Source organism: Vidua chalybeata, chromosome 1 (genome assembly GCF_026979565.1).
Source record: "Vidua chalybeata isolate OUT-0048 chromosome 1, bVidCha1 merged haplotype, whole genome shotgun sequence".
NCBI classification, from domain to species: Eukaryota; Metazoa; Chordata; class Aves; order Passeriformes; family Viduidae; genus Vidua; species Vidua chalybeata.
In genome coordinates this window covers 20,770,432-20,796,957 of record NC_071530.1, presented here as the reverse complement: position 1 = coordinate 20,796,957, position 26,526 = coordinate 20,770,432, and the positions used below count along the sequence as shown (strand labels likewise).

Here is a 26,526-nt window from a genome sequence, read left to right as displayed (position 1 = left end):
CTGGCAAAATGAGCCTCACAATTTCAAAGGAGGATTGTGAACAAGATGGTTTAGTGGAGAGGAAAATGATAGCTACTAGCTTTTGGACTGTCAGAAAAGAAGAACACAATTAAAACATTACCTGTTCACAACTGAACAGAAAGACTACAGGAGAGAAGTATTTGCCAGAATATCTCCTAAGACTCAAACCATAACTACCTGGTTTGACATTTCACAATCAAAATGAGAGAAAAGTCAATCTGAAGGAAAAATTGTTTTAGGTGGAAAACAGTGTTTCAGGCTAGATATAACACACTTGTGATGGCAGAACTGAACTAGTCCCATTGCGAGCAAAACACTTCAGTTAAGGACAAGTAAAAATCCAACCAGGGCTGTCCCAAAATAGTCCTGTTCTGTAACAAGTAATCCACCACAATATAATACATTTGAACTTCATAGTTTGTACTTTTGCTCTAAGCAGGCTTCACTAATGAATAAAACCACTAAAGCTGATGTATTAGCTGGGTTTTTTTTTTTCTTCAAGGAGAGAAAAATACTACAGAACAATAAAGAAAATCTTAAATAAAAGAAAAACTCAGGAAAATTATCAAAAGAGCATTTTCCTCAGCAACACTGAAAAATAAAAGCAACAAAATATGACAGCATATATAAGCTTTTAGTTTCATTTTTTATACATGCCTGTTTTACCAAGCACACTCCCAGATTAAAAACAATGCTATTGGAAAAGGTTTACATTTGAAATATCTTTTCACTTTAAAACCCTGTGACATGACAGTCAAGTTTTACAAACTGATAAAACACCTCTGTTATAGAGTAGAACTACTCTTCAGAGCGTTTCTACAACTTCATCTTTGTGTCAAACAATGCACCCAATGTGGAGTCTGACAAACAATATCTATTTGGCTATGTCTTATATTTAAAGGGTTCAATAGTATTTTGTGTCGATAACTACACCGCATACAAATTCTCTGTCATTTATTTTGGTGGTGATGTATGTAGAGTTTAGTGTTAGCCACAGCAAAGCAAATGCATTTTTTAAAGAAAACTACAATTGCTTATTCTTGAAACCTGCATTTTACACCTTTTGAGCATAAGCAGATAAATTTTCAGTGTCACTACTGCTGAGATTTCCTGCTATTTTTATTTTCTACTGATAGAATACTCAAAGCTGACAAATGCTGTAGAACAGACATAGATATTAAAAGCTTCAATTTATAGCAAATAGTGACAGTTTGCTTTTGCTGCTCATAAACCAAAAATCCAAGAAATGCAAATAGAGGAAAGGTGGCAACAAAACACTAAGATAGATTTTTAAATAATTCCACAAGCAATAATGATACAGAGTTACACATCTGCTTTCATTGTGCATATACAACATCATCAGGTTTACAGATCTTGAAATACCTCTTTTAAATCTGGCTTATATATAAAAAAAACAAGTACCATACGCATAAGTGAGCAAGAAGACCAAAAAGATAAAATGTATAGTATATCTAAGCATACCTTTTTGAGCTGCTGGGCTTTGCTGTGAATATTGCTGCTCTTCTTTACTAAAGCTGTGCTTATGTTTGATGAAGTGGTGTCTGTCACCTCTCCAGCTTCAGTCCCTAAAATGGTTATTTCTCCTGCCTCACTCCCCTCTCTTCCGCCCCCATAAAATGTGAGTAACAACTACCACTGAAGTTTTTCAACACCCAAAAAGTTTATATCTATCTTTCAATAACCATATCAAATACTTTATTTCAGCACACAGGTCTCCGAATCGGATTAATTTTAAGACCTTTTGTACAACAGTGAGGTAGTTGTCTGAGATGCTGAGGATTCCTGATATTAAACACTGAATTGATGGCTGCATGTCCTGTAAATTAATAATATTAAAAGGCACAGTATGAAGGATAAGGAAGGAAATTATAGCTGCCACTTCATGCTAAAGACTGTGTTGCAGATGGCTGAAATAGTTGGTATTTATGATATCTGGCATCACTGTACTTCCCAATTCCCATACTCTGCCTACCCTCTGCTCCTGTAGAAAGCCTGACATAGCTGGAATATATCACAAAGGACCTAAATAGGTCTGTGGATGGGCAGCTTCCCCTGCCTGATGAAGCTTATGGTGTTTGACCTCTTCCCACTAGCAAAGAATACTGGCACAAGAAAGTGTGATTTACTGAGTGGCAGAAATGAAATGATTTACAGAGTGGCAGAAAATATAAAGTCATCTTCCCCTGAGATCATAAATGAACATGTTGAATAACTATTCTGTGACTGCAGTGTCCTGTGCTCCTGACCTGGTTACTGTGCACAAACAGGTCTCACAGTACATTTAACTCCTTAAGAGATTTCCCCTTATTTTTCAATCCTGTTTCACTGAGAATTTTTTCCCCCACATATTCTATTCTAACCTGCCTGTGCTTGAAAACCTGCATTAGTTAAGTCTGCATTCTGCACAGCTGACACTAAGCATTTTTGCATATTTTTTCCTGTCACTGCACTGTGAAAATTCCCATCACAAGCAAAGCACAGCACAGCACACACTAGTTTGCTCTCCAGTAAATTAAGAATTTCTAGGAAGACAGATTGTCAGTTCATCACTCTTCCAGGGAAATATTTTTTACTTTTGTTATAATATGTACAATAATTCCCTCAAGAGCAACAATCCTAATGTTATATGCTTGATGAGTCAATTTTGGGATTTTTTTTCCTTTTCTTTTCTTAGTGATCATCTCTGGGAAAAAAACCAACCAAACAAACAAACTAATGCTGAATAACAAAACACTGAAACTCTATTTATTTTGTCTTTTCACACTGAAATTTACAAAGATTATTACAGAAGACAATTTTTCATGCTTCACTGCTGCTTCCAAAAAGTCTCCAAAGGAAAAATCTTTTGAAAGCCAAACTTGACAAGAGCAGAAAACAACCTCATAAGGTAGGCAAAGTATGCTGTGCCACATTTCTCTATTGCCAATTGCTGTTTTTGTTCACTAAGAAAATTGGGAGTTTTATGCTCACATTCTTTCCTGTGCTCATGTGCTTTCAGCTACATGAGGACACATTAAAATTTCTTAACTTTTTTTTTTAACTTTATTATTTTTAACTTAACTTTTAATTTACTTTTAAAGTAAATGAACTTCTTTCCCTTCTCTACTCATCTGTGTTAAGGAGTCTTCAGGGTAGGAACAGAAGATTTTTTTAAAAAATTAGAAAACCTACTTGTAGTGTCTTATGTGTCTCCCTCTAGCAAAACATGTCCTATGAAGTGACATGATGGGTGAAGTAAGAAGACTACAACTCCATGACAAAGGTTAAGACTATGGACATTATTACCTTCCAGTGAACTCTGCTGAGAAAGCTGAAAGCAAACTGAACCTGTATTCCAGATTTCATGTTTCCTTTAGAAACAGTTGCTGTTAAAGTTTCATCAGTGATGAAAGAAGTCAATTTGAGAACCTGAACATTTTTGTCACTCAAGATCACATTTTTTTCCTTCTTCAAAGACTTGCTTGAACATATTTCAACATACTTTTTCAGGGAAAACCTTTCAACTTCATCCATCTTTCCTTGTAAGTGAAATTTTTAGACCTTTGACTTGGCTTGCTCCTCTGCTCTGGACTTTGTCTAATTGGTTCTCATGTTTTTGCAGCTGGATACATACCCTAAAATAGGGCTGACAGAACTGAGTACAGCAGGTACATTACTTCTTCCATGTCACATGAGGCACCTCTGCACTGATGTAGTCATATATGCTGACACCCAGTGATTTCAGAGTTCATTCTGCAGATCCAGTGCTTAGCAGTCATTCCCTACCATGTATTCCTTCAGTCAGTATTTTACACTCAGCTCTGCTGAACTGCAGGCTACTGTTTTCAGGTCACAGTGCTATTTATATTTGAAATGTTTTTTTATTTTCCAAAATCATCAAGGGTGATTTTTTTATTGTAACTCTGTCTCCTTTTCGGTTATCTTCTCTTCAAATCTGCTAATCACTTCATCCTGCTGCCATGCCTAAAGAAAACACATTTATCAAAAATGTACGTTCCCAGTTTTTCAGAGGAAAACTTTCTACACAAAATAACTGTATGACTAAACAGTCACATGGCAAGCAATAGAGCAAGTAGAAGAAAAAGAAAAAGAATGTCTGATATAAATACTGATATACCTTGTCTCTTGTATTGATGGTCTCATATACCTTTTAATTTTCCCCTTTATTCTTAGCTAGTAACTGCTTATATTGCAATGTCAGGACCAAGCAGTAGAAGGGAGTGTGCTTTAACCTTTTGTGCAGTACAGCAGATATTTCTCCCAAACAAGCAAGACTGTGGGAAAGACAGTCAGACCTGGACTGTGAGATGGGGTTAAAAACAGCATCCAGGAATCTCTACTTCAGAGATTACGGAAACGTCTGGTTCTTCTCACTGCACTACTGGCTATTCTAGGAAATCAGCCACTGCCTTTGGCTCAAGAAAAAGGCTGACAACTTGAAAATGTTCTTAAACATTCACAGTCATTCTGAAGAGTTATTACCCAGTGAAGACACCTGCACTCTGATCTAGTAAAGTGCAAAAATTAACACCCAGCAGGAGTAGGCCTGGCAGGTGTAGGTATCTATAGCTATTAAATGAATTATACAACACCTTTATTCATGGGACCTGTACAACAAGCACAGCAATGACAAAGAGGGAGTCAAAGACGAGGTATAAAGCTGTAAATAGAACATAGATTGGAAAATGTGAGTAAGGTCTTGGGTGAACAAAGTTTTCTTGAAAAGTTTTGAAAATTCTTCCACCAGAAGCTGAATAAATTTTTGAGCAATCAGGATTTGAATCCTGATGCTGTTCCCTTCACAATACTCTGATGATCTGGCCATTCTCCACTGTCCATATAGCAGAGCATGATTTTCCTCTCCCTATGCCACTTCTTTCCAGAAGCTACCTCACTGCCTTGTCCTCAATTTTTAATTTCTCTTTAGGTGGTTCTGTCCAACTTCAACCTGGTATGAAAGGACCGTCTCCCCCCCTATCAATCCCATCCCTCTGCCCTATCAAGGATGCTACATGTATTGTCCAATCTACCTATTTCCCACATTGTCCTGGTTTCAGCTGGGACACAGTTAACTTTCTTTTTAGTAGGTGGTACTGCATTTAACACAATATTTGTGTTGATAACACACTGATGTTTTGGTTGTTGCTAAGCTGTGCTTACCCAAGTCAAGGACTTTTCAGTGTCTCATGCTCTGACAGTGAGAAGCTGAACAAAAAGCTGGGAGGGAGCACAGCTGGGACAGCTGACCAAACTGGCTAAAGGGATATTCCACACCTAAGAACATCATGCCCAATGTATAAACTGGGGCAGTTGTCTATGAGAGACTGATGACTGCTCAGGGACGGGCTGAGTGTCAGTCAGCGGGTGGTGAGCAATTGTATTGTCTATCACTTGTTTCTCTTGCGGTTTTAGTCCTCTCTCTTTCTCACTGTAATTATTATTGCTATAATAATTATGATGATAATGATTTACTTTGTTTCAATTATTAAACTGTCCTTATCTCAACCCATGAGTGTTTATATTTTTCCTGATCCTCCTCACAATCCCACGTGGGAGTGGGAAGTAGGGAATAAGTGAGTAGCTGCAAGGTTGCCAGTTGGGGATAAACCACAACACAAAAAGAAAACTCCTGATGTGTTTTCACCAACCCATGTATGAACAGATCTCTTCTGACATACTAAGGCAAGAATTATCTCATTATAACTCAACATTTTCAATAAGACCCCATTAATATTGTGAAGCATCTAAACAGTTGTTAAAAATATTAATGAAATTATAAAGCACTTTGGAAGTGTTTATTCCCTTTGACATTTTGTCTTTCAGACTCCTCAGTTCTCAAGATCAGGAACTGTCTTGTATTTTGAACAGAGTCCAGGACATTTTGGTAGCATCCAAAATTTAATAATCATAACAGCAATAAAAGCAGTAACACATTTCAGATGCTGTCCTTAGAGACTTCATGTTTCAGAGGGTTCAGCCAATTAATGGAAAAATCAATGTTGCCAGTAATTGCTTTTAGAGTCAGTTGGTTCAACTCGTTTGAATATGATGGTTATATTTCCACCCACTGGGTAAACAACCATGATGGAAAGCTCATTTGCATGATTTTTAGAACACACCAGCACAAACTGAAGTGATCTGCATGATTTGCAAGACCTACAACATGATGTTTTTGTCAGTGCGTGTGCCAACATTAAAAAAAACCGTCTCTTGCAACCCAGTACGGGAGCAGGGTATTAGGAAAAACCTAATAGAACCATGTCTTTTTAGTTTTAACATATTTTGAGCTTTTTCCACCACTTAGTCCACAAAATTAGCAATCAGTAGAAATCCTGAAGTGAGACGGATGGTTTAGTTACTGTCAGTAACATATTTCAGAGGTCCGTAACAAATAGCAGCATCAAATGAATAAATAATGTTCAAAGCCTAACAGCCAGCTTCCGTAACAGTGTGAAAATATGTAAATGTTACATCGCTTTACTCTTCAAACTGGCTCTCCTTTCGTTCCTCAGAGACTCTTCTGTCAGAATAACAAGCTAAAAACAAAATATGAATGACAAGTGCACATACTGAGCTGATTGAGAACACAGAGTCGAACAGTAACCATATTAATCTCGTCTCTCAAAGAGGCTGTGTGAATTCCAGGCAGAAATATTGATTTTGATCTAGTCTACTGCAGTGTAGATTGCTAATTGGAGTTCAAAATCTATGCAGAGTACTTCCCTAAAAAACGGCAACTTTCAGCACTTTCCTTAGTTCAATTAGGACACCTAGAATTTTATACTTAAAACCCATTAACACTGTTAAAAGCTTCTGGTATCACTATACATCCTTGGCAAACATCTGATTTATGAATTTCCAGTATATAAATAATCATAGCCCGAAGATATAAGAAAACTGTAAATGTCATTAGTGACTTTACTCTGGATCTGGATTTTTTCAGTGAAGTGAGTACGTGGTGGGCAGGTCAGTGGGGGTGATTCTGCCCCTCTGCTCTGCTCTGGTGAGGCACTGCAGAGCACTGCATCCAGCTCTGGGGTCCTCAGCACAGGAAGGACATGGACCTTTTGCAGCAAGTCCAAAGGAGGGCCAACAAAGTGATTAGCAGGCAGGAGCACCAACCCTATGAAAAAATACTGCAGCCTTTCAGTTCTTGAAGGTGGCCTATAAGAAAGATGAGGCCAGACCTTTTAGGAGGATCTCTTGCCATAGGACAAGGAGTAATGGTTTTAAATTAATAGACGGTAGACTCAGACTAGACATAAGGAAGGAGTTTTTTACAATGAAGATGGTAAAGTGCTGGAACAGGTTATTCTGAGAGGTGGTAGATGCCCCATCCTTGGAAACATTAAAGTCAGGTTGGGTATGGCTCTCCCTGAACAATATCTCTCCTACTGCCTCTTGGGGGAGGCTGGTGGGCTCAATGAGTCAGAGATTTACCACAGAAAGTCTTTTCTGATGTCTTTAGGATGCCTACTGTCAAAAGGGAGCTGAAACAGTCAAACCACAGGTAAGATTAGCCACAAATGAATGATGCTGTAAAGGTTTTATCAGAAAAAAAACCCAATATTATTTGTCCAAAAAAGGTCAAGAATCATTATTTTATATCTAGCTATGAAAAACTCTCAAGCTACTAAATTAAACTGAAACATTTCATTTAGAAGTTTAGCTGTGAAAGGTTAGGGGAACAGTTGCCTAAACTCCAATTAGTGCTGTATCCCGTGATTTTCACACACTAATTCACAAAGGCCCATTTTAATTAAAGGAAAAACGCCAGGTCACTTTTGTTGGCATCATTAGGTGGAAAAAACCTCCAAGACACCCAACAAACCAACAGCAAAAAAAAAACCCCAAAAAAACCCAGCAGGCACAAGCAGCTGTTTACCACTCTAATGCTGTAAATAACAATTACATTAAATCGAAGTTCAGGAACAAGGTCCAAAGTTTGAGCTAGTGTTACTCTTTACTGACTCTTAGAGTTTCTGAGATTGCAATAGCAAGAGCATTAAGCATTTCCCCTCAAAAGAGTAGGTTCACAGGAAACCAAAGGATATACTAAAATTGATGACAGTATCTCCTTGGCTGCTATTACAGAAGGACTGACCAAGGGTAGTTATTGGCCCAAATTGTCCATTATCTTGGTTAAAAAACAAGACTGAAAATCTTCTAGCCTTCCCTGGTAAAATTGATGTCATGTTGTTCTGAGAGGGAAAAGGGCTGCTTGCCCTCTGAAGGAGAAAGGAAAGGTTAAGCTTTCCAAGTGGTCCATCTTTCATCCCCAAAACAATTGTGCTGACAGTAAACCATGAGCCTGCCACCACCTGGAGACTCATAGATGGCAACAAGTGTCACTGCTTGCAGAGACTTAATGAAGAAATTAATACCACTGGCTTGCTATTAGCCTGTAAATGCAAACCCATCCTGGTCTCTCAGTAGCTTCCAGACAGTCTGCCTCTTTTTGTGCTGGATATCCATTGAGAGACACCTTCTAATTACAAAACTCCCAGAAAGTCCATCAAATACCTTTTATCTACACCATTTGTGCTGGCAGAACAGATGGAAGAGGCTGTTTGGAGAACCATGTGCTTCTCTCAAACTGCCACCCAAGTAAAGGTGTAAAATGTTGGACTGCACACAGAGAAAATCCCTTTGCTAAGCATAGACAAACACTCTTACACAGTTTGAGGCAGGTCAACCCTCTCAAATCAGTGCATGGTTTGACATTTGCTGCTACTGAACTCTTAAGGTTTCAGAATCCAGTCACTTCAGGTATTTTTCTTGTCCACCTTTTGCTACAGCAAAAACTTCCAGTAACCACCATATGAACACTGATTTCTGTTACAACATCACTTCAGAGGAGCACAACAGGCATACAAACCATTAGGACAAGTTGGGAAGAGGCACAGGGTTAATTTATGAGAGAAGCTTTTGTTCTGCCCAAGAGAAAATGAACAGTGAATTTTTAGTATGATCCTACTGTTCTGAACCACTGTATCACATGTTGTGTAAAGGAAGAAGACCTAGTATCTTGCTGAAACGTTAAAAGAGAAGGCAGCCCCCACAACCTGGTACATCACTCCTAAAGATGTGAGCACAGGAGCTAAATGAATAAACATCAGTGTGGAAAAATATTTTACTTAGTTTATATAAGGACGAGCTCAGACAGGAGGTAGATAAATAAGTGGGCCAAAAAAGAATTTTTTTTTATTTCTCCTTACAGATACTTACACTTGGCCAGCAAATCCAGCCAGAAACCTCCCCAGAGAGATAAAGTAAACCAGATGTATTGCATCATCTTTCTTCTGACTCTCCTTATTTCTCATTTTCCCCCATTTTATTTGCAGAATTATGCCAGTGTGGAAGACTTCACTCTTGCAACAGTATTTCCTGCATCACTTGGAGTCTAAACAATTTTGATGCTTTGCAAAATCTTTTCATAAACACAAAGATGCTGCACTTCTTCAGGAACAGGGAGTGCACAGCTGGGACTGTATCTTTTGTTTGAATGTAAAGCAATTGCAGCACCTCAGGCCTTCTACAGGCAAACCATAGTCATGGCAGCAGTGGTCACAAAGCTGTTTGTCATGCAGATTTGTCAAGGTTAATTTTTACACTGATCTGTTTGTTTTTTCTTAAATTGCTTTCTATTTAATTATGAACAGGAATCTTGAGTGTATTTCAGCAAGACATGAAAGAGTAACACCTAAAAAGGGACTGCTCCTTTATTCAACACCAAGACATTTATCAAATGTAAAGTGTTCATCACATGGTTTGCACCCATTTTCATTAGATTCTAATTGCTTTTGACAGCAAACAAAAATAATTCTGCATCACCATGCAAATGGCAGCACAGTAACCCATTTCTAAAGTATTCACCACAAAGCAAAAGATTTCAGCTACAGTATCAGACTCTTCCAGCTTCATATAACAAGAGCCAGCCAACTGACAACTATTCCACACTGCTAATGTGGAAATGTTTTAAGCTATATTTTTCTTTCTGAAAGCCAAATCTTTTCTTCTTGCAAATTACATTAAAAGAAAACCCCAAAAAACAACGTGGTTGGCAAAGTCATTAAAAGAAAACCCCCAAAAACAATGTGGTTGGCAAATTAAGATACACACTATATATCACCTTAGGTTTCCTTTTGCATACTGCTACAGGCAGATTTTTTCATTTGAATTCTATTGGAAAAAAAGATATCTGATCTGTGTACACAAATTAGCCAATGTTTATAGACCAGCCACCAGATAAAGTAACTGTGATGATCTTACAGTCTAACTTCACATCATGTTGGTAGAAAGCCTCCTCACCCTGCTTCTTTTGTTTCAGCCAAAGTTTGTTGCCCTGACAAGCTTGAGGGAGGTGTAAGACACCACATACTCCATAGGTATACATCTGATTTTTGTAACTTTGCTAGGACATCTGTGGGTAAGCCATAAAAATGCATTATAAACATGTTTCACCATGGTATGGTATTTTTAAAAGAACCAATTTATAACTGTAAGCTGGAGAATGGATAAACTCATAGAATTTAATTAAATGCATAGTCCTAATTTTTCAATGTATATCCTTTTCTCATAAAAATAAAACATTTTTTGAAAAAGAACAGCAAACAATTATATATAGAAAATATGTACTGCTACTAAACCTTTTGAAAGTATTCTTAAATGTAAATTGCAAATACATGTTTTTAAGAGATGCTGATAGGGGTTTTGGAAAATGCCCCATGGATCATTCTAAAATTCAGAAAAAGTTCCAATATAATGTCATGATAGAATGGGTAAGAAAATATATTGAAGCAAGACATAAGAATAGAGCAGTTCATCTAGACTGCAACCAGTTATGAATAATTTTAATAAAAATGCAAAGACTACATTCTGCCACATCAAACAGCTAGTCAGTTGTAAACCTACAATACATTTTTAGGCTATAGTATGTGTGTATCTAGAATTACATAATTAATGATGATCTTCATGAATACAGTAATTTGGATTCTGCAATATTACATTGCATCAGCTCATCCCGTGATTAATTTTGATAATATCTATTTTACCGATGAATATTAGTTTTACAAATTTATTTTTAACACAAATTTTTAAAAAAATTTCATGTCAACAGACTTCTGCATTTCAATGCCCATTGTTTTCTAAATCTATCCTTCTCCTGGTAAAGAATGAATTGGAACTAAGTTAATGGATGCATTTACTGAACAATAGGTTATTTCAGTACTAAACCAAATATATACAGGAAAATGGGAGAATATTTATGGACAGATGAGTGTGTGGAGACACATACACCACAAACATATAAGCCTTTTTAGAAGTCTACCTCTATCCTTTTATCAGAAACACAGGAGCTGTTTCACCTCATCTTAATCTGAACTCCTTACTTTTCTAATACATGTACTCTTCAGTGCTCATGTATTTATTCCCATGCCAATGTACAAATGTTTAAGTGAAAGCAGCCTTTCTGATTCCCTGCTCCATTGTCTGTGAAACACATGGAGAGGAAGATTTGGTGTGAAATACATCCTGGTATTATCTAATATCACAAATCAATCCTTTACAGGGAAATCAGAATTACTAATGTTCACCCTTGACACGAGGTCTCATTTTCTTACACATAAATGCTAATATCTTCTTCAGTGAGGAAATAATGAAAGCGACTCACACTACTTACTTTATGAACACAGGTAAACCTGACTCTAGCAAACTAAGTTTCGGAGTATTGAAACTAAACATTAAGCTTAATAAGCAATGAAACTATGTTGATGAATACTTGTATAAATTAGTGGATACAGGAGTTGCCAAGCAAAGGGAATATGAAATTTCAATTAATGTCTGGCATTTATATGCTAATAAGCAAGTATTACTGAAAAAAATAGTAAAGTAGTACAATACTTAAAAAGAAGCAACCATCAGTACAGCCATAACTCAATGGGAATCCCAACACAACACCAATGTGTAAAAGGCCATTGTTTATCTTTGCAAAACGAAGTGTCAAAATATTTATGATTGCTCAAGTCACTGTCACTAATCTAATAAGATGCATCTGTGTGTTTCAGGTTGGTTGATAAGAAATTACCTGCAAACTCTCCTCCATAAAGCAATGTAGGATGTACAGATTATTGCAATGCTTAAACACATATTTGTCCCATCCAAAGCTATGAATCTATGCAGTGAATCACTTGAATTTGATACACCATTAGTAGCCAGATTTTGACCACAGGCACACCGGAATCTCTAGGGCAATTTTGTTGGTAGTATCTCATCATGTGAACAGGACTGTGCTTAAGAGGAAAACAGGAAAAATCAACATATCTGGAAGAGATTAAAATCTCATTATAGTATGCATCTACAGAATAGTCTCAAAACTGAAGCAAAAAGTAAACATATTAATCAAAACCTAAACTATGAAATGCCAGACTGAATTTGCAAGAATTTCTCCTGCAGAAAGAAACTATTTTGTTTCAATTCCCAGACTGAAATTGCAAATTAGTGTCAACAAACAAACAAACAAAAAAAAGTAGTCAATATTACTAATTAAAAAACAAACAAATAAAAAAAGCAAAATGGCTCAATGAAGAAATTTGTAGGCAATAGAGCATAATTTGATATACCTGTGTGCAAAACTGTTTTTGAACCACCCTTCCTAGTTATAGCAAAAGTAGAGGCCACCTCAGATGCATCAGGTCAGGCAGACCAAGTATCAAATATGCCAAAGAGAATTCACCCTCAACAGCTTTCAATAAAAATGCAAGGTACAAGAGACAACCTCATGAAAACGAAAACATATCTGTCCCTCAAGTTCTCCATATTAGAGCAGCTCTTGACTCTTTCCATCATTGGTTAGTCCCATGGAAAGGGCTGTGGGATCTTGGACCTAAACTGTTTGACCTCTGTGTGCTGAAGCGTAGATCTTTATGCCTTTGTCCTGTCTATAGAACTCGAGAAAATCCTGGTGAAGTTATGGAAAATAAAGCCCTGGCTAGGTAGATTTCACACTGGGAATGAAGTGAACCGAGCTCCCAGTGAAGGGAACAAACAGAACTGTGTGCTCCAATGCTGGTCTGCACTGACTGGCTGATTTCTTACCAGCCATCCGACCTGCCAATTCCCCACTGCAAAATCCACATACACCTTTGTCTACTGGTACAGTTTTTGAGAGGTTATGGCCCTGAGGTGAAGACAGCTTGTTTTGAGATCTTGGAAAAGTTACTAAATTTACACATGAGATCTGTGACAGACATGGAACTGGGATTCTATCTTATACCTTGTCAGCTTCTGGATACCTCTCCAGTTTAAAGAAGAACTTGAAACTCAAATGCCCACTTCACTATTCACCCAGCAGATGCTTCCAAATTTACTCTAGGAAAATTTACTCATACTATGTATGTATTTGTATAAGCAAATCTCCTAAGCCACTGTCCAAATCACAGCTTTTAACCCACTGAATTTAACAGTTCTTTTAACTGTAGTTTTATATTTTCTACCAGAAAGCTGTCCCAAACATGGACCAAACCTCAGTCTGCCTTAAAATCAAGACCAGAGAAGATCAGTGCTTTCTATTCAGAATTCAAATACTACTGTAGCAGCCACATAAAAAGTACACAGAGAAGGTTTGTTATTTTGACATGTTAATGACACATACAACAGGTTAGAAATTCCACCTCTTGTTATATATTTGTCACAAGAATAAAAGAGAAGATAAAAATCTACTCTTCAAGAAAGATTCACACAGATGAAACTGTAAGTAGGCCAGCAAAGAAAGAAAATATGCAGCTGCAGTCAGATGTTAGCATTGACGACTAGATATAATCAGTTTGTTTTAAAACCACCACACCTTTAAAGCTGTATCTAGAAGAGCAGTAAGAGAACTGTATCCAGTTCCCTTACACCTTACATACACAGAAAAGTGAACAACCCACAGCAACTATTTTCATCCATAACTCAACTGGAATCAGACCAGAGAGGCAAACATTAAAGACTACAAGACAAGAGCATTTCTGTAAGCAGCTCATTCCACAGGCAGCCTTATTTTCAGTCACACTTAGGACCACAAACACAGAAAAACATAATGCTGCAGCTAAATATGTTTCTCCTAGAAAAGCAGGCATTGAGTGGAATAGGGAACAGTAAGGTTTCTTTTGTATTGTTCACAGTTCTGCATCACTTGGTAGCTATCCAGAAACATCCTGTCTTGTTATTAACACAGAATAAATTCAATCTCCCTTCAGTTATTTTTTTATTACACAAAACATATGAAAGCTACCTACAAGAATTCCATTAATGAGACTTGCATATTTTTAGCAACACCAGATTCATGTGAAACACAGGCTGTCGGAATTTCCTCCCTCTATTTTCTGAACACAAGAAAAATCCAGACTTCCAATTAGCTTACTGATGCTGGGTGGGGTTAATTTTTTAGTTCTTAAAAGCACTTGTGTTCTCTTCATAAAAGCTTTGCTTAATTGGTGCATGAAGCAGACTCAGGTTTTCCTCCTCATGCCTTTGGACACATGGTTGAGGGTTGATATAACCAACCCCTGGAGCTAAACCTGCTTCAGCTGGGCCACCTCTGCTGTGGCTGCACCACTGCTCTCTGGGCTAGTGCTGGCTGTCAGGCACTGAGTTCAAGGAGGTAACTCAGACTAGAACTGCCAAAATAACTTTCCGGCCATATCAGCCCCTAAAAACCCTTGCTTCATGGTCACGTAAGAGCCAGCACCAGCTGGGGCACACAGGAGCCTGGCATCAGCAACGGTGGTGCCCAAGGGCCCAGCCCTTCCCCTCTGGGCCTCAAGAGCATGGCTTAGTTGTTTGGTGAACTGTCTCAGTCCCTGAGGTGCTCAGTTCACTACAGGGACAACCTAAAGCGACTCTTTGTTCTTGTGACTGCTTGACTCACAGATAGATATATATATATATATATATATGTGTGTGTGTATGTATGTATACATAAAAAAAAGAAACATCCTGCACTAAAGGTACCAATTGTGTCATTAGTATTTTAATGAAAATGCAAGCAGAACATCTGACTCTAGCACTAAATGCAATACACAAGTGTCAAAAGCATCTAGTCTTGAATGATCTTTTACATGCCACTTTGTTCACCCTATTAAGATGCTAGTTGTTTCTTTGATTTATCTGATAATAAATTTTTTATGACTAGTGAGTCTCATAAAAATTGCTCTGGTGCTGACTACTTTGATTAATAAGACCAAAGAATCGAAACTGTCAGAAATTTATGGGCAAAAGTAAATTACTGCCAAACATAGATTTAGATATTCCATAAAATATAGACTAAAAAAGGTTGATTTGGTAATTTTATCTTGCATCAATTTGCTTGATATAATTTATATTCAGGATCATCACTGTCATTCCTTGCATACCTTTTCTTTTTTAAAAGTCAACAATAGTGCAAATCTGAATTTTGGAGAAATGAACAGGAAACAGAACATCCCAATACCCAAAACTCACATTTGGAATTTAGCTTGGAAATTATATCTAGTGGAAAGGTGACTAAAACCCATGCTCTAAGAGCTGCAGATTTTTTAAGGAAAATCCCTTTTACATTAAGAATCAAAATTGACACACATATATTCATGCCTAAATTCTATTCTTCTAGAACTGTGATCTTTCTTTCTTGGAGTCTTTGTAGGTAGCAGGTTCTTGCAGCACATCTTTGAAGAGTTCTGGATCCCGCTCTCTTACCTTGGATTCCCAAAACATTTAATGTGCAGAAAGTACCATAGAAGTAGACACTGAAGCAGGTCAGAGGTAGCAATCTGGGTACACATGTGAATACAGATCAAGCATATCCTCTTCCTACCAAGAGGAACATACTTACAGCACTGGGTATAGGATTTGCTCCATCTATTTCTGCATGTATTTACCATCCTGTGACAGCAATTTGGTGCAAGACGTATTTTCGTAGGATTGAAAACCTACCTGATCAAAGATTACTACAGATAACCAAAAGGATTTAGGGAATCACTGTTCCACATTCAGTGAAACAAATGCTACTGTTTACATTCAGCACTGGAGACAACTTCTTAAAACGTGCCAAAACTACGAAGAGGGCTAATATTCCTGCATTTATTATTATTGCTTTTGTGAAGCTGGAGCAAGTGAAATGGTCAGTATACTATGTAATCCTATTTACTGTCTATGCTCCTGTGCACTTCACTTTAGACTACGATTTCTTTTTCCAATCAAGTGTAATAAAGGAGAAAAATTACAGAGTATTTTTTCCTGGCATATTTGATACTGATTTTCAGTATATCAGACTTTTAGAGTTTAATAATTAAAGTGGTTGGGTACATAATACAAACAAAGACATCCAAAGCTGTAGTCAAAAGGTGTTGCCTACACAGGACCTAAATTCAACTACTCCCAGCTTTAACAGTAGGGCATTTCTTGTTTGGTCAGAGGAAAGCACTGAAATGCAGGACTGAGAAATCCTGTGTCATATATAGCAGAAGTTCTTGCTTCTCAGCTTATACCTTTCAAAAAGAAGTTAATTTTAATGACAAGAATTTAAAGTGAAATCTGATCATAACCATTTTCCACACTGTGTTTTAGTTGTACAGGGCTGAAAAAGTGCACATTAATGGGATGACAGTGATACCTGCTAAAATAAAATCATGGCTTTTAACAAGTTTATCAGAGCTTGTGTTACAAGTGGCTACAGCAAATTACACCAGAATAATTACAACCTCAGCCTTCCACTGGATAAAAGATTGATAAAAGCAGTCATAAAATTAGGGATGCCTCTCCATCTAGCTGATAGCCCTCACCAGAAGGGTAAAAAAATTGCTAAAGATCACACAAAACCCTGAAATAATGTGAAACTGAATGAAAAAACTGGAGTTCAATAAAAACCAGCATGCAATAAAACAGATATGGCTGCATAGAGAATAGAAATTGCAGACAGATCTGCTTGATTATAAAAGCGCCACTTTTAAATTTATTTCTCAAATAAAACCAGCAAATGTGTGCAGTAACTCTTCTTGTTTGGTTATAAAGAACCAATCTGAGGAAGAAAACAAGAAAGCAAATCAACTGAATTTTGAGGATTACAAAGGGTTAAGAGACCACTATTTACTGTTAGCTGCATCATTTTACCAGAAATGCCTTATTAAGTGGAAAACCTATGTTTTCCACATTAGTCCTCAACTAGTATTGTTCTGTCTGCCATTTCCAATTTATTCTTTGTTCCCTTGCTGTCTCAAGAATTTTCTTTAAAACTGCAAAATCCAAACTCTATTCCCTGCAATATCCTCTCCAACAAAAAAATCCCAAAACAGAACAAAACAAAACATCCACAAACAAAAGAAAACAAATAAAACCACCCACAAACAGAAAACCTAAACAAACAAACAAAGAAAAAACAAACCCAAAACCTAAACAAGATTAGGTGAGTTACCCTCAAAGAGTATCAGCTTAATTTCTGAAATGCATCTATTTTGAACATACTGCCTTTGGTTAGTAACAACACCCCCCAGAAATGTTGAGAGAACCCTCTGAATCCATTGGAGAAGATGGACTCACCATGCCCACAGCAGTCAGAGCAGCAGAACATACTACTGGACACAATGCCAGACCAGAACTGTGACAGTTCTGGTAAAGTCTAAAATCAGAGTATGGATCATTACCTTTGGATACTACACACAGCATGTTAAAATCCATGATGGATCATACAATAACCTTCACACTGAGATGTCGCTCTAAAACACAGTTTCCCAGAAAGCATCCTGAGGCAACTGGAGGACAATAGAAGAAAAATGAATACGTTACTTTCTCTGAAAGCTTGCCCTACTAAGTTGTACCATGCTTTCCTTTCTTTACCTGCTTGACTTCTGCTCTCAAATAATTGAGGTGTCTGTATTTAAACACATTTTTAACATCCCTTTAAAACTACTGATACCAGAATGATTTCAGCATCAGCCCCAGCTGATGTCTGATTAGTGAGTATGGGAATAAGAACTTACTACTTACCACATCAGCTGGGGCTGATGCTGAATTCAGTCAAACCTTTCAGATGTAACACTGAACTGTGAGCTGACTGTTCACTTTGGTTTTGTCTCTTAAAATGTTTTTCAGTGCTGACTGCATTCTGGAAAGATGTACCCACTTGTTTTTATCTCCTCCTGTAATCCTAACCACACCATGTGGTATATCTTGCATATTTTATTCACAGATATGCAATTCTTCATTAAGCTGCTTTAAAATATACTGTGTACCCAGTTAATTAAATTGAATGATTAAATGACCAAGGACAGCCCGTACCTTCACTGTTATCTTTCACCAACTTCCAGGTCATCAAAAACAACTGTGTATTTGCTTCCAAATACCTGAAGAGAACATTTAATGACTCCAGGTCAGATCTCTGTGGACCTCACCAGAAACATTTTCTTTGGTAATTGTCTCCCAAGACCTATCAGGGTGTTGATAATTCTTCTTAATGTTTTATTAAAATTATGCAGTGCTCATTTTCTAGTGACAATGTTGTGTAGCTGTACAAGCTAAATGCCTCATAAAATTCTATGGTTAGAGAGTTGTCTTGACCAACCAAACTTACAACATTTATAATATTTAACACTTCTTTATAAAAAAATCTCAAAATCATAGTCATACTTTAAAGAGTATTAATGATATTCGTATTACAGTAATTTTCTTTATATAATCAATAGTAGAATCCCATGTCTCTTCCTCACTATTTAACCCAAAATTAATTTCAGAGTAAACTACTTCATAATAATCCAATTTGGTCTATTCACCTTCCTTGATGCTGGAAAGACACTAGTACTTCTGTCTCTTTTTGGGTTTTTCACTGACACAGTAATTTAATTAAGATGGAACTTGGGTGAGTCCAGACTCTGTTGGTCAAGTCTTCTAAACCTTCTGGGTGCATCCTAGAGGCTTGGATGTTTAAAACCATTTCTCACAACAAAATGTTGGTCAGGCTTGTACTTGAGGGACTGAGAAATAGCTCATTTTCCCTAAATTATCACCAGCTTGCACTGAACAGAAGCATAACAGAACATGACTTTCCTTCCCTTGTCATTATTAATAATCTATCACAGCTCAGAAAAGGGGCCATTTAGTTTCCAAGATTTATCATAATCAGAGAGTTGTAAGTAGTCTCTCCAATGGGTAAGAGATAGATCCCACTTTGGATTTGCCCTCTTTCCCACTTCAGAAACTTGTTTCAATCTCCTCTATCATTTTTCCTGCCCAAGCTGCCACTTGCCTGCAGCTGCACATCTCACTCTGCTTGTCTGCTTATACCCTAAGGTTCTAGGGGGTCTAAGAACCTGTTCTCTAGGTTAGGTCCTTGATCCTGTTGCTTACCAATTTTTTGGTTTTTTTTTTCATCTCTACTTAGTACTCATTTTGGATTTATCATAATTACCACTCAGTTTAACTGGGCTACTGATCTTGCCTTGCCCTATAGTTTGATGCAACTTTGTATTGCTTCCCTACTCAAACCATGTACCCTACTACTGCTTCCCTAGCTTTGGTTTCATACAGTCCTCAGCTTCTGCATTTAACTCACTTCATTCCAATTTCACTTCTAACATAGCTCCAGATGTCTGCCCCAGTGACATAAACTCTAGGTTATCATCCTTGACATGGCAAATGGATTACTGCGTGATATTCTAAACTTTATATAAAATTCATATCAAAGGGAACAGTGGTATCAGTAGTTACACCAATATTTATATGTGCAATGCCTATATCTGTCAGATACATCAGTGATAGCTTTGGTTTTATTACATATCCATCTTAGCAATATATAAACAAAAATATACAGACATAGTGTTTTTATTGTTTATCTTTTGACATGGGTTCCAGTTAGCTCTTCTTTAGGGAAGAGTTACAGATTTGCATGTAAATGTTGTCTAAAGATGTCAGGACTCTGAGTCATCTATTTTCTCTGTTGGAAATAATGTACTAATATATTTATCAATTTTTAAAATACAGCCAATAAATACAACATGTGGTTGGAATAAAAATCAGCATTTTCATATAAAATATATAGTATCGTGTCTTCAATACAACAGAACCAAACACAGATGACATTTTTATATTTCCCCACATCAGGTTTATAATAGATTTTTATTGGTAAATTTAAATTTTTTTTACTGGTACGTGATCAAAATGTGTGAATCAGGACTATTAAGACTTGTTTACTTCTCAGCTATGATAGATCTTGCTGTCCTTTGAGAGAAGCTTAATTTGTCATGAGCTCATCTTCACAGGAGATGTGGCATCTCAGAGATTCCCACCTAACGCAGATCACTGAGGTCATCTTTTTACCACTACCTTGACCCAGTCTTTGAAACCATGCTGGAAAAAATTAGGTCACAGCTACCACTGGCACAGATGTTATATCCACGTCAGGAGTCAAATAATAAAGATGCCAGGCTAAAAAGTCATTGAAATATTTAAATGAGCTCCAGCAATGGAATGTTGGGCACACACCACCACCTTATTTCTTGTACAGGCCCAGGAAAATAAGAGTGCAAATGAGAAGGGAAAATAAGTACTCACTAATTGTGCATGCTGTGAGTGTCTGAACATGAGCAATCCTTCTAGAAACAGTGAGAATACTGGTTCTAGAAGTATTTGTAGAGCTGCATCCAAGAGAAAACTAATGCATGAAGCCTTCTATTCCCTTGTCCTGGGAGGAGCTACACAAGAATCTGGGGAAGGGCAGGGTACACCTCTGGGACAGCTGACCAAATTGGCCAAAGGGATATTCCACACCAGAGAACATCATGCCCAGTGTAGAAACTGGGAGGAGTTGGCCAAAACCAAAAGGGACTGATTGGTGCTCAGGGATGGGCTCAGCCTTGGTCACTGTGTAGTGAGAAATAATATTGTGCAACACCTGTTGGGGTTTATTCTTCTCTTTTTTTTATTACTATTATTATATTTTAATATCAGTAGTATCATTATATGCACCTTGTTTCAATTATTGAATTGTTCTTAACTCAAGCTTTTTCCTTTCTTGATTCTCTTCTCCATCCCATGGGGGTGTAGGGGAAGAAGTGAACAGCTGTGTGCTTCTGAATTGCTGTCTGGGGTTAAATCACTACATCCACAAACTACCAAAGAATACTAGAGACAAAATCAAAGAAAAGTAAAGAAGTTAAATAGCATTTATTATGGCCCGTCTTCCTTAGCAAGGCAGGGTAAACTCACACTATCCAAGTTCTTTCAATCTTTACTGACCTCTGTGGATCATACAAATAGCTGAGGTGTTTGACTGAGCTCTGCCGAATCGGATCTACAAATGTTTCAAGCAACTGGTCTGCGTTCTTCTATATCATCTTTATTCTCCCAAGAAGTACAGACTACAAACCATTCGAAATTACACCTGAAATCAACTGTGTCCTGTTCTTTTTGGTACTGTCACAGGATTAGACAATGACTTGGGAATTTAATTTTACTTAGAGATAGCCAAAGAAAAGCATTCTCTCTAGGTATCTCTACAGCCTAAGTGCAAAAAAAAAAGTTAGTAAGATTTTCATAACCCCAAATTATTTTTCCTAATGAATATGTAAGTTATATAATAACAATTCCTAAGTTATGAAAAATTGCTAGTAATTATAAACTACTGCACAATACTCCCATACATGTTTACTTAAACAGATTATTAAATGGAGGAATATGCATAATTATTCTTCATATTAACATAAAACAGAGCTTTGCCTCCTTTAGTTTAATATCAGTGGCATTGTGCAGTTATCTGAATATATATGGAGGTTTCATCAGAATTTTTCACTCAACTATCAGGAGATGTGAATGCAAGGTCTGCCTACATCACAGACATGCTGTCCTCTGCCACAAGTAAACACATCATATACTCCTGTCCAACTGATCAGTGCTCACTGAAACAAGACTTTGGCCTTCATTTCTTCTGTTGGAAGACTATTTCTACCAGAAGGTTATTTATTACCTTGCTCCCTTAATAATTAGAGACCTTCCTTCAAATATACACCTGACCAGCTTATTTATATCTTTTCCTATGTCCACCATTTTTTTATGTCTTAAATGAAGTTTCTTCCTCCCCTCTCCCTTCCAATGACAGCCATGACCCCTGTTATCAGGCTTGACTTTGCTAAATAAATAAAATATCTTTTAAATTTCCTCTTCTTTTTTCGTTCATTTCACTATCCTCTTATATTTTCACACTTTGCCTGTACCTGCCTGAATTCACCTTTCATGAATATAATGACCACAACTGTGAAATATTTCCTTTTCTGTACTGGAAAATTTCCACTCCTTTAGCCAAGCTCTGGGGATTGTGCTTATCTTCTCTCCCCCTCACTCCAGCATATCACATTGGTGGCTCGCCTGTAACTAATACACCCAAGCCTTCCTCTTTGTTTGCTAATTCTTACTATGTGGTATGCTGATTCTTTTCTATGCTGCTAGCTTTGCACCATCAGCAAACATAGTTTAAGTACACCTGCTTTTTGTGCTAGCATAAAAAAATTACATTCTTGGAGGTCCTAGACTGTACTGCACAAGTAACACCATTTCAGGACTATCTCCCTTCATATCAGTTCAACCTGATGATGCCTCCATATCAACTGCTGCCAATTCCCACTTTCCCAACGTGCTTCCCGAGAACCAACATATGGATTCTTCACTTGGTTGACCTCTTTTCCACTCCTTAATAGGTGGCTTTACTGATGATCATCTTTACATCATAGGACAGCACCAACCACGCAGCTGACTTGACTTAACTTAAACAGGCTCAACAACTGTGGAACAAGATCACCAATTATTTCAAGATACTATTTGTATTCTAGTGCACTATTATGAGTACCTTGCCAGTCTCTTTGAGTTGTTAAAAATAAAAATAAATCCTGAAATACTCCTCATTAATGTAATCCAGAAGAGGAATCTGTTCCTTCGCAACCTGTGTCTGTTGCCCTGGAAGCAGCTGCTGCATAATAGTGGGGTTCAGTACAACAACTCATTCCCAAGAAGCTGGGGAGATTGTCTCTACACAGAGGGCTCAATAAAGAGTGGATTTTTCCACACTGTCACTGCTGATGAAATGGGGTTTTCAATTACAATGCTCAGCACAGAGCAACCTGCCCAGGGAAACCTATGTTCCAATGCTGCCAAGCGATATATGCTCAGCACTGCATTTGTCAAATCATTTCCTCCACTAAGAGTTCATGTGTCAGTCTTGAAAATGGCTTGCTCTTCTACTACGTTTCCTGATGGAAATGTGAAAAGTGCAACTTGCTTCCTTTCACAAACCATCTTGTTGAGTCTCTTGACTCCAAATTGACTGCCTTGTGGGGGAAATCTGCTTTCTAGAGACTTAAAAATGCTGTGACTCTTCTATCGTAATTCTGTCTCACTGGAACATGGAGGTCAAACAGGGAAACAACAATAATTAGATAAAGTGTTAAAAAGGGATTGCTGCGTTTAAGGGCAGTTTAAAAATGCACTCAGGACCCAGCAATTTCTTTTGTTTTAGCTGGGATTACACTATCAGCTATTGAGGTCTGCATTAGACTCTGCTGTGATAAAATCAAAATCACTGTTGTTTCCATTACAAACATGCAAAGAATAAGTTCCACATGAAGATGGATCAAGAGAACATGAATAATTCCAGAAATGCACCAGAAGAGCAGCTTTCTGGACTAACTTTGCTGTAAATGCCAGCAACCAAACCCACCCACTGATACCAATTGCATATCTCAGTTTTATCTCATCTTAATCAAATCAATAATTATCTTACATAAATCCTAAGGAACATTCTAAGGAACTACAATTTTATTCTTCACAGGAGCTTAATTCATTGTTTTCTTTCAAACATTTAAGTCTGTCTGCACTTATCTAAGTACATTGTGACCACTAAATCACACAATATATCATCTCTTTGTCAGTATCTTAGACAGAGAAGATCCTTTGAGAATATGCTTACAACATAAAGGTCATTCTGAAAGTTGACTAAAGGCATGAATAAAAAATAAAACATTTAGTAAAGCCCTTTGAGGAGACAAGGTTGCCATTATCCTTCACTGTTTAAGCAAGTTCTTCCACTGCTTTTCAACACTATTGTGACATCAGATGGCAAGTTTAATGGCAGCTCCTAAGTATATATAGAACCAAAGTCAAAATTCAGCTTACTAAAGTTTCAGAAAGTTACACAGCAGCGAGAGATTAAGAATCATTATACACTTGGCAAACTGACCTATTTCCAAACGATGCTGTCACCAGATGATATGTGCAGTGGGTGTATTTTAGCCAACAAAAGCTAGCAAAGTGCCAAAAGCTGCTGAATTTCCTGTTAAGAATTAAGAGCCCCTCCACACACATTTTCCAGCACAATATATGGCCCATCTTTTTGTCAGCACAAGTCTTCCTTGAAAAATTAAGGTTGAAAAAAATCACTGGGCACCATTTCTCATGAAAGGTAAGGAAATTAAAGGAAATGAAAGAAGCTACAAAGTAGAGGGTCTCACTGGTTAACATGCTTCTGAAGTAAAGTGCAATTCCAGTTTTATACTTGGTGCATGAGTACGATGTAAAACAGGAGTGTCAAAATGTAAAAGTATGCAAGACAAATGACATTTTATCTTTAGACATAATCATCCCTCATGGGTGTCATCCCTACTTATCAATTAATCACTAGATCATGAATATCCCAAGACAAGGCTAAAAATGGGATGTAATTTTTCACTAAATATGCTTGAAACAGCCAGTACATTTCACAAAGGAAAAGAAGAGGTTTGTGATCTACTTGGTGGCTGCTTCCCAAATGCAACCTCACAGAATCTGAATGGAGATCTCTGGCACTGTCTGCAGTGATGGCTTGTGCCAGTCATCAGCAGAAACCTCAAGGTTTATTTACATGACCGCAAGTGAGTGCATTTCCAGGAGCTAATAAGTTACTGATTTCTGGCTAAGTTAACAGCAACTGAGCAAACCAAGTTCTGGCCATTGCAAACACAAAATAAAATATATTAGCGCAACCCCCTTAGTGAAAATGTAACTTGGTGAGCCTCTGAAACTTGGCACTTGTGACTGTATGAACCTACCCTCACTGTCTAAGCTAGTCTAGACAATGTGAAACTTGTAAAAAAAGGAAAGTCAGTGTTTCCAATCAGCTAGCAGAAACAATGGGCATAGGGAAATAAATTTCTGTCTCTGGAGTTCAAAATTCACAGATGCATAGTTCTGGTTCATGAGAGTCTACATCTTCCAGTACCTGAAAGCAAACTTACTGGTCTGATGGTCAGCTTCTGATCTATGTTCTATCTTCTCAGTGATGCAAGTGAGATTAGCTAAGCAGCAACCTTTTCCAATCATTCATTTAATGAAAAGCCTCCTGCTTTGCCTCACAGTAGAAGTTTATCTGTCTCAATCTATCAACTGTTGGAAGATTTTTTTATTTTGGCAGAATGAGCAATAAAACACATGAAAACTCAAGAACTTGACTTTCTTTATTTAGATACCCACAGGGAAAAATACTAAGTACACATATCAACCTTGTGTTTTGCTTAATAAGAAAAAGACACACTACCTGTTAAAAGGCTCTGAAAGAAAAAGGCAGTTGAAGAAGATGTACAGTCATTAATAGGAAAGGATCAAAATTCCACCATGAAAAACAGTTTAATTTCTTCTGAGCGTACAGCTTATCTACTTTTGTGCACAACAATGCTACTAAACCTGTTACCTAGACCATGCCACTGCTTTTGAGTTTTAACTCTTAAAACCAAATGAAAACAGAGGAACGTCTTTAGGACATGGCATCCCCATAATTCTCAATCACATATTTAGAGGAAACTGGAAATAAAAAAGACAATCTTTTTTCAGTAGGAAAATCCATGAGCTCTCTTTTTAGCAGGGCAAACAAGGAAAATCAAGACTCAAAAAAAGTTACTACTGGTTTTCGAAGAAATCATACTGATACTTTTTATTTATGATTTAAATATAAAATGGTCATATGCTGAAAATCTGAAATTGACACATAATTATCACCATACATTTAGTTTCCATCACTAAAGTTTGAAAATTATGGCATGTTAATGAAATAAACTTCTAAGATCAAAGTAGAAATCATGAATGAGCCACAGAAAATTATCTGATTTTGATTTTTTTCTCTATGAATGGCCAGAGTCTGATTCTGCTTACACTGTTAACTAGACAGGTTTCAATTATTTACTGAGGACAAAATCAAAACTGGCCCATTAGCCAATAAGATACTGCTACACCTAGCAAAGAGTAAGACAACAAACCTAATACAGCTAACTTAGAACAAAGAACAACAGCCGAGGTAACTGATGAAATACAGAACCTTCTTGTCAATTTTGATTATTCCAGGAAAGTTGCCAGAGCAGTTTAAAATACCCAGAGTTACACTTTTTTTAAAAACTATAGATATATAACAACAGCTTCCCCCTCACCCCCCTCCCTAGAAACCAATTGTGAGTCAAATCCTCA

The 26,526-nt window shown here is 37.2% G+C and overlaps 1 protein-coding gene across 2 annotated transcripts in view; it reads right to left on the bottom strand.

The window, feature by feature from the left end:
• The window catches only part of RSU1 (Ras suppressor protein 1), a 102,762-nt gene that overhangs the window by 34,099 nt on the left and 42,137 nt on the right, over positions 1-26,526 (bottom strand). The window contains exon 9 of one of the 2 annotated variants that reach the window (XM_053958284.1): positions 2,759-4,005. The exons of the other annotated variant lie outside the window; for it this stretch is intronic. Coding sequence (XP_053814259.1) covers position 4,005 — 1 coding nt within the window. The 3' untranslated portion in view covers positions 2,759-4,004. Of the gene's footprint in view, positions 1-2,758; positions 4,006-26,526 lie in introns of those variants that run through there. 2 annotated transcript variants of the gene reach the window in all.